Source organism: Microchirus variegatus (genome assembly GCF_963457635.1).
Source record: "Microchirus variegatus genome assembly, chromosome: 8".
Lineage (NCBI taxonomy): Eukaryota > Metazoa > Chordata > Actinopteri > Pleuronectiformes > Soleidae > Microchirus > Microchirus variegatus.
In genome coordinates, this window is record NC_139809.1 from 13731362 (window position 1) to 13740983 (window position 9622).

Consider the following 9622-nt stretch of genomic DNA (forward strand, 5'->3'; position numbering starts at 1 on the left):
AGACGTTTGCAGCTAGAATAGTCGTTTACCACATTAACAAAGTATAGAGTGTATTTCTGATTCATTTAATGTTATATTCATTGAAAAAAATGTCTTCAAAAATAAGGACATTTCTAAGTGACCCCACGCTTTTGAACGGTAGTGTTGATCTCTTGACATAAAATACAGCTTTATACGTAAAATACAGCGCCACCAAACCAGAAAAATGTTTCCTTTATACCAATTCCATTTCTCGCTGGTCTACACTGATGTATGAGGCAGATGTAAATATATAAAAATGTAAACATTGGATTAGCCTATACTTTAACTCTTACTCCGTCATGCGCAGCACTTCTGAACTGGTCCAGAATAAACACTGGTATCTTGACTCTAATGTAATATCTCATTGTCTGTTTGCCGCTGCCGCCGACGTCACCACCGTGTGTACAGGGAGGTCAGAGGTCACGGTGTGGTGTGGCGCGCCTCCTCTGCTGCTGTAAATATCTTCCCTACGTTGAACTACTTCAGAATGGCTTATTTATTACGTGCTCATGGACAAATACGGTGTTCACTGGATTGATATGAAGGCACAGAGGTTGTCTCCTGTGGTCTCTCTGTGGTGTACACATCAGCTCTCTCTGCCTCTCCCTGCACTGTTAAGTTTCCAGCAATAAAAGACAAGTGAGTAAACAACTTGCATCTGACACCCCTTATGTATGTACGCTTTTGTTTTTTTGTTTTTTTTCTTGGCATAAAACATTTTTCTTTTCAGTTCATATAAAAATCAGATTTTTTTTGTTTCCTGGCACTGCTCCTGGAGGTACATCGTCCCCCCGGTCGTCTCTCGTCTCTACAGCGTGTAAATATTGCTGGACGTTTGGCAGCGTCTCAGACCCTGTGCTGGGTCACACTGGCTCTGTGGCAGGGACTTTATGGTCAACATGTAAATAATGCGTCGTCATCTTCATCTTCTTCTTCTTCTTCCTCACCATGGGAACCCAGCTTGAACTCTTTCCATGGAGGGGAAACATGTAACTGAACTTTCTTTGGACAAACTGTTTATACTTTGTTTTTTTTCATCCTTTTTCTTTCATGTGTGTGTTCATGTTTGACTCATTTGAGCATTTTCTATTCAAGAGTATGAATCTTTTTGTTTTGTCGTTGCCGTGTAAATCTACTGTGACTGTTTTTGATAAACACTTCGTCTCAGTGGGCTTTATTTATTTCTATATTTCGTTTGTTAAAGCTGCAGTAAAAGCAGGAACAAAAGTAGATTATTACTGAGTCTCACATACAATTCAATAAAAGTACTCATGTTTTATGACAGCAGCTCTCTGTCCTGTGTCCCTGGTCAGTGCCTCCACCTCGGTTACTTTGAAGGCAGTTTTTTTGCTAGTGCTGGAACAGCCAGTAGGGGGCAGCATCTCCAGTCTCCCGTCATGGGCCAGAATTCCCAAAAGCTGGAAGTCGAATTCTCAGATCGCTTGATTATGCTAAAATGTTATAATGCAAGTATTAATCAGAAATATAATGTATTGTTTTTTTTATACAGTGCAAAGGCAGGTGACATTAATTCTATCTATAGATCTAATTCTATCTATAAAATGTGACTACATATATATAATATGCAGTTTTAAGTTCCACAACAGTTTTTTAGTCTTGCAAACGAGCGCATAAATGTCTCAAAGTGAAATATATGTTAAAAGAAAAAAGTGAGAAGGTGTCTAGAGCCCAAAGTCTGATTTGAAACACCTGCATTCAATACTTAACAGGTGTGGCCAAACACTTTTGTCCATATGGAACAGCCACTAGGGGGCGACATTGCTTGTTGCTTTACGAGCCATCTGTAAAACATCAGTTATATCGCACACTTCAAACAGATTAACCGATAACCAGATTAGCGTCATAAAGGTAGGCTACGCTAGCCACAGTAAAACGTTGTTAGGGGTTGTAGGTACATACCATAAACATTAACGCATCAACGGTGTTTAACGGCGTCAACGCACAACACGTTTTCATGACGACTGACCGGAAAAAGACGCACGTGACATCATGCTTACGTGACTCCGGATTGTTAAAATGAGTCCCTAAAGTAACACTAAACTTTAAAGACAGAGGCACACATACGCAGCCAGTAGGGGGCAGCATTTCTTTCAAAATCGTGGACCAGATTTCCAAAAGGCTGGAAGTCTAATAATTAATAATAATAATAATAATAATTAATTCTCTCTCAGATCGCTTGATTATGCTAAAATGTTATAATGCAAGTATAAATCAGAAATATAATGTATTATTTTCTTTATACAGCGCAAAGGCAGGTGACATTAATTCTATATTATCTATAAAATGCGACTACGAACAGCAACAACAGCTTTTTAGGCATGGAAACGAACCCATAAATGTCTCCAAATGAAATATATGTAAAAAAAAAAAAAAGAAGGTGTCTGTACTTGAGCTGACCTTGACTGAGCGTGCATCCCGTATTTCACAAGAGGAGGTTTTTGTTCTTTTTTGTGAAGTACATCCTGCTCTATGACTCTTTATCACCTAAACTAGCGCTTTCTTGATGTTAAAAATCAGCGCACACACAGTACGGCACAGTACCATTTACTTTATCTCTCACCAGATTCCTTGTTGCATTCCTTGGGGGCAAAAAAAAAAGAGCGAGAGCAGTAAATGCAGATTAAAAATGCAGCTTTTTCTGTTCGGCCTACATCTATTGTTTTGTAAAACACCTTTATGACCCATAATAACTATTAAAATACTTATAATACAAACAAAGATGGTGGTGCAGTTCAGCGGCCACTGCTGTGTTGGAGAGGCAAACAGACACAGACACATGAAGACAGAGATGGATAAAGACACATACTGTAACGTTTCTTTTGTGAACTTTTATCATAAGTTTAGCCAAAGTGTTAGTGTAAATCAGACAATGTGTCCGATTCCCTGGTGGAAATCCCCTGAAACTCCCCAGGGCTCTTGTGCTATATCTCAGCTGCCTGACAAGGCCTTTATCTCTTTCTATGTGTGTGTGTGTGTTTCATCTCTCTCATGCCTCAAGCCGCCAAAAGGCCCTTTTAAGCAACACAGCTGCTCCGTGTAACTGCAGTTTCGTCCACTTCCAGTAGTCACATTATAAAGCTGATGTGTCTAAATACAGATAGAGGGAACATAATATGTTATTCAACCTCTTTGGGAAACACTGAGACGATTTTCTCACACATGAGGACACAAAGCACAAAAATGAGAAGAATATATCTAAAACTACTTTAATGGACCTTGTCTGGTTTCACTAATGGATACACACAGGGCCGGCCCAATCCTTTATATGGGGCCTATGCAGAATTGTATAACTCCCAATTTGTTAAAATGAGTCTCTGCAGGGGTGTCAAACTCATTTTCACTGAGGGCCACATCAGCATAATGGTTACCCTCAATGGGGCCAGATGTAACTGTCATACAGAATAAATGTAAATAAATGTAACCATATAAAATGTAAAATAAAGGTAACTGCTCCGTAACAAATTGCTAAATAACTTATCTGTGGTTATTACTTATTTAGTTTCACTCGTCGCATGATGCATATACAAAGATACACTGCGATCTAGTGGCGGTGCCGTCACTTTGCGGGTAACACAATCATCATGCATTGTGGGAAATGTAGTTCATGGTCAACGCGTGCCTTAAAGCAGCATAGACCTATTTTAACACAAGACCAATTCATCACTCGCAGGCCACATAAAATGGCGTGGCGGGCCACATCTGGCACCCGGGCCTTGAGTTTGACAGATGTGCTCTAAAGTAACGCTAAACTTTAAAAACAGAGGCACACATGCGCAGTACACAGGTACGCTGGTTATTTGTAGTGCTGCTCTTTTAATCGTTTAATAAACAGACCGCTCCAGTTTATAAAAGATTAGCTGATTAGATATTGGCATTTTTAAGAGACACTTACAAGTCTTACTATGAGAGAACTATCTCTTCCATTCCTGTGGTTTTCAAGTAAATAATTGTAACAAATAAATTATTAATTATAATTGTTATATAATAATTAATAACACCTTATTCTTGTGTTTGGGTCCCTTGGTTGAAAAAAACAAAACAAACAGGAGTAGCTCTGGTTTATGGTATCAGTCCAGTCCAGTGGTTGTTCTACATTCTCACCAGTGATTTTTCTGAGTCTACGCTGACACCTTGTGGCGTTGAAGTGGTACAACAGCCACAAAACAATCACAACAGACTACACCAATGTTTATTTTGGATAAATTCTGCACAGGACTATGAATCCACATTATAATGAACGAGACCAGCAGCATGCACAGTTATTCATGTAGCATGTAAGGCAATTTTTAAAGGATAGTTCCAAAGAGCTGTTAGTGGTTTAAAGATGCAGCTTCATTAATGCAGGACAAACGTTTAAGAAGAGGATATTCAAATTTAGTTGGTGCGAGTAATGAAAAAACGATCCAACTTGTATCAGCTGCAGCGCTATCGTTCTGAAAGTTATGTTTATTTCTTTACAAATATCCACTTTAACGGTCTCTTACCTAACACTCAGGATTCAAACGAAGACACACAAGTTCTATCATTTGATAAGTGTTGATGCTGTGTGTTCTATTTTCTCCTTTTAAACTCATTAAATGTCACAGTCAGAGTTCAGTTTAAGGCACAGGACGGTGGGAGAGAGGTTTAACGTGAAGGTCATAAAAGATATAATGAGTAACATTAAAAAACAAACTGGAAAAATAAATCCATCTTCAGCAAAGAATTTATTTGCAAATTACTTGAGGTAAAAAAAACAACAACCTTTCACTGTCCCAGTTCACGACCGCGTGAGCTCCAGTAATTTGTACAGGATGCTCTTCTGTCCGAACCGGACCTGCAGAGCTTTCTGTTGCCTGCTGCTAAGTTTAGAAAGCGATGTTCGATCCTCGATAAGAGCGCGGTCTCTGTCCACGTCATCTCCGTAAGACTTCAGCGTCAGGAGGATCGTGTCGTGAATCAGCCGTTTCCACGGCGCCTTTAATTCTGGGAGGCCGTCGTTAGAGAACGCGAAGGTAATGGCCTCGTCGTCCTCGTCCACTTCTTCCCATCCTTCGTTTTCTTTGAACTCGGAGAACTCTTGCGCCGACATGCACAGCACCTGAAGAACCACAGGGAGGAAAATCACATTTAAATATATATTTAATCATCTGAATGCAGTCTGTGATGAGTTTTCCCCTCACCTTGAGTGCAGTGTGCAGCTCTGTGTCCGTCAGGCAGCCATGTTTACCAAAGACAAAGGCGTCCTTCTCTTGTATCATCTCACGCACCATTTCCCACTGCTCCTCCATCAGCTGCCGATCTAAATCAGACTGGATACCTGTGAGGAGGAGGAGGAGGTCAAGTCTTTAAAGGAAGGAGGGACCGCTGGTGGATTCAAGAATAATTTGTGTGGTTGTCGGATGAAATTAACCAAAGACATGACTGATCATATTCTCGATAACACAGCGTGTGCCATATCCATCTTAAAAACTAGAGCTGAAACTATTTCGATCATCGACTCGAAACTTTTTTCATGATTAAAACAAGATTTCCGATCGTTTTAGTTTCTTAAATGCGAATATTAAAAACGGAATCATTTTGAATGCACCGAACTATTATGAGAAAGCGTGGAAGCCATTTTTGGCTTTACTTGATGAGACCTAAATGAGCAACATATGAAAGAGGCTGCTATGTATTTATATGATATTTTTTATGTATTTTCTCTGTACTGACTAAGGTTTATGATCCTCCTCTCTGGGCTTGTCGTTTTTTTATTATTTTTGTGTGTTTGTGTTTTGTTTTGTTTTCTATTCATACTCCTGACGGTAACATGAAACAGAAGGCACTGGACTACTTTGGATATTGTATATATTCTCATATAACCTCTGTCTTTCTTTTATTACTTAAACTACTTCATGTAGGAATGTCAGGTGCTGTATACCCATCTTGTATGTAGGTTTTTTGTATTTGTTGTATAACTTTAAAAAGTTAAAATAAAATATTTAAACAGAAACTGAATCATTTTGGTTTGTGGACAAAACGAGACATTGGAGAACATCGTCATTTCCAGGTTATAGTAAAAACAAAATTCGCCACTCGTCTCTGATAACCTTGTGTGGAGATCTCGTATAGGTCGGCGACGGGGATGTCGGCCGTGTCGTTGCCGTTGCTTGGATACGGTTCACTGAAGCCGTACATGTGGAGCAGCTGCCAGTTGGCCATTTGGCCGTAGGTGTTAAAAACCTCCTCGCCTTTACGTATGTGCCGCACGCAAACCATCTTCAGACAGTCCTGAGGGAAAATGTAGAGAAAAACAATTAAACAAACTAAAAAAAGCCATAATTTTTAAAACAAATGGAAGTTGAAATAAGAAAAACATGTTTCTATTACTGGGAATGGACTATGTGATATTTTTGGGTCAAAATCAGGGGATCCATGTCCTTGGCGCTCTGTTTACAGTCTCATTTATGAAAAATAATGGTTAATTGCAGCCTTAGACACAATAAATAAACGTCCTGCTCAAGCTATAATGAAATTAATATTGCGTTGCCAAGATCACAACATAAATGAATGCGTGTTCAGATGCAATAAATCAATAATCTTGCTATAAATATTTCTCGAACCGAGGCTCCGATTGATTTCAAACTTGACAGGTGTCTCGATACGGACTCGAGTAAGTGCTGTGCCAAGTTTGACATTGTTTGGATATGTAATGCAAAAGATATCGGTAAATATATCGGTAAAAGAAGCTAGAGCTGAATCAAAAAAATATTTTGATACTCGATTAATTGGTTTGAGGCTTTTTTCTTTATTAAAACAAGATTTCTGATTGTTTTAGCTTCTTAAATGTGAATATTTTCTTCGTTTCTTTGCTCCACGTAAACAAAGAAGAACTTACCGGTGTGAACTCCAGATTAGCGTTGTGCTTCGACACATGGTTCAGCATGTCCGCCATGGGAACCATCATGGGTGGATTAGGGGCCTTTTCCCCGTCCTCGTCCTCATCATCCTCCTCCTCCTCTTCCTGTGGCTCTTGAAAACTGGAAGGAAGAGCAGGGACGACATGAAGCGATCAGATATGAGGACACGCTCACTCCTGTCTCGTTGCTCACTGACCTGTAGGCCATGACGAAGGCCACCAGCTGCGTGTACAGCTCCAGTGTGTGAGTGCTGGGGTTCCAGAGGTCAGGATGCTCGGTGATGAACGGCAGGACGACATCCGTGTATTCCTTACGGATGTTGACCAGATCTCTGTCCACAGCCTTTGGAATCCCTGTTCCTCTCAGCAGCGTGTCTCTCTCCTCTTTAGACCTGATATGATTGAAATCACTGTGAATGACTGCAACGGAAGCGACAGATTCAACCGATTTAGACACCGTTTCTCTTCTTACCAGAACATGGGATGATCCAGCGTCTTGAAGTCTGTCCACAGAGAGAGGTAGGGTTTCCAGTGGGACTGTGAGGACGTGTACTCGTACAGCAGCGCCAACAGAAGGGGAACCCAGCCTGAAGAGCTCTCCAGAGATGATTTTTCTGTGAAGGCAAATTCACATAAAGACATCTTTTGGACCTTTTTAATCTTCAGAAAACCATCTTTATAAACCAAACTGTTACCTTTCTCCAGCAGGGCAGAGACCTTGGTTGTTCCATGGTGAAGTAGAGCTGATCTGGGGATGGTGAATAAAACTTCCCCCAAGTCTATGTCGTCCTTTGCCAGCATCCCATACTCTGCGACTGTTCCCTCTTTACTCACATACACCTGTTAGGGAAAGATGGGTTTGTGTGAGAGGTTAAAGGAGGAAATATGAGACACAGAGGTGTTATTTGAAAGATGGGTGAAACTGAGAGTTTGATTTTAACATATGATTTGAGCAGCAGGAGATCGTCTGGGTGAAACACATCCGAAGTAAGGCTGCAATGACCAAGTTTCAGTGTTTGTTTTTAATTATTAAATATAATTAAAAAATTAAGTTCTCCGGTTGTTTTCAGCTTCTTAAATGTGATTTCTGTCATTAAAACTGTATCATTTCCTGACATTTCATGGATCAAACAACCAATGAACTGCTCAAGGGTCGGCCAGACACAGACACTGATGACTTACAAAGTAAACACAGTACAGATTATACCTCACCTTACTGCTGAGCACAAGCCCGACACTGTTGCACCACTGTAGAAAATCCTGCAGAGGAGTGATCTCTGAACCGTCATCTAACTATCAACAGAAGAATCAAACAAACAGCCACAGAAAACATTAGTGCTTGGCTAATATGATGTGATCTGAAGCTGTAGTTTTCCACACAGTGCCACAAATTCACAGGACTTTAAACGGAGCATCAAAATGGGGAAGAAAGGAGATTTAAGTTACTTTAAATGTGGTCGTTAATGCCTAATTTAAACTGATTCTTTCTTCCTACACAACCATCCCATATCCACTAATGTGTGTGTGAGAGAGACTAATAACAACAAAGGGATGCAGTCAGAGTCCATCTCTGCAGCAAAGGGTCATAACCAGTGCTACTTTACTTGATGTCCTTATTATAACGGTGTACCTAATAATGTGGCCAGTAAGTGAGTACAGAAGACTCTTGGTTACAGCTAACCTGCAGAACTGCAACAGGATTATTTTGAGATTATACCATGTGGAAAGTACACATAACAATGTACAGTCAGCATACATTGTGTCTGGATGAGTGGAGACTAATATCTCAATTTGAAATCGGGAAAGTTCCAAAATTCATACACACCATCAGTGTGTGAACTGTAATAAAATGTGGATTTGTGATTTCATATTAACTGAATAGTATCAGTATTTGCTGTTTTGAGTGGTAGATACACATACACATACACATACACATACACATACACATACACACAAACACACGAGGCTCAAGTTAACACAACGGCTGCGGCTAATATAACCAGCAGCTTTTATCATATAATCAATAAAGTCCGCCATGTTATTATTAATTTTGTGTGCCGAGTGTAAAACAAATGGTTTTAACCTTGCGTAGTTTCGCTCCCGTTGCCATTTCTGTAAACGTGACGCTGAAACTACACCAAACAACTGTTAAATTTAGCTGACAGCTAACTACTACGGCGAGCGGGCAGGGACCATGGATGTATAAGCACCGCCCCTTCTTGCAGCGGAACTGGATTGTAAGGAAATCAGCATCCGGTTTTCAAATTAAAACAGTGAGTCCACACTTCTGTGTCTGAGCGCACGTTTGAAGACATGAGGGGGAAAAAATAGGAAAATACAGCTTCAGAGAGAAGTTTATTTTCAGAGACCTTCTAAGTATGCGAAGGTATGAAGACATAAACAGTCGTTAACGGTACGGTTTTTGATCAATTTTAAATTAAAAGTCCGTCTTTGACGTTTTTTTTATCGAAGAAATTAACATATTTTTTCCCCATACGTTGTGGACACGACTTGCTTTGTCATGTTTACACCTATGACTGCTACGTATACGTAAATACGTAAACATCAGGCATTTTTACTGTACAGTTTTTGAGAAATTTCAAATTAAAAGATTTAATTAAAAAATATTCAACATCAGTCAAATAAATTCTCAAATTTGAGTTGAATTTAAAACAAAATGTTCTATACGTTCTGGACAAG

At 39.8% G+C, this 9622-nt stretch overlaps 1 protein-coding gene across 1 annotated transcript; it reads right to left on the minus strand.

Moving 5' to 3' along the window:
• Positions 1–4729: 4729 nt before the first annotated feature.
• setd6 (SET domain containing 6, protein lysine methyltransferase) lies at positions 4730–9135 on the minus strand. The gene is made up of 9 exons (XM_083894083.1): positions 9006–9135; positions 8135–8215; positions 7618–7762; positions 7395–7536; positions 7120–7314; positions 6902–7043; positions 6114–6294; positions 5205–5341; positions 4730–5122 (listed from the first exon to the last, which is right to left on the minus strand). Exons 1-9 carry the CDS (start codon positions 9030–9032, stop codon positions 4802–4804), a joined length of 1371 nt encoding a protein of 456 aa, XP_083750209.1. The 5' UTR covers positions 9033–9135; the 3' UTR covers positions 4730–4801.
• Positions 9136–9622: the final 487 nt, after the last annotated feature.

What these genes read in the sequence shown, in the direction of transcription:
- setd6 (XM_083894083.1), bottom strand. Translation starts at nt 9,032, where the DNA reads ATGGCAACGGGAGCGAAACTACGCAAG. An exon ending in CTGGATCATCCCATGTTCTG is followed by an intron (nt 7,315 to 7,394) that starts GTAAGAAGAGAA and finishes CAATCATATCAG; the next exon opens with GTCTAAAGAGGAGAGAGACA. An exon ending in ATACGAGATCTCCACACAAG is followed by an intron (nt 5,342 to 6,113) that starts GTTATCAGAGAC and finishes TCCTCCTCACAG; the next exon opens with GTATCCAGTCTGATTTAGAT.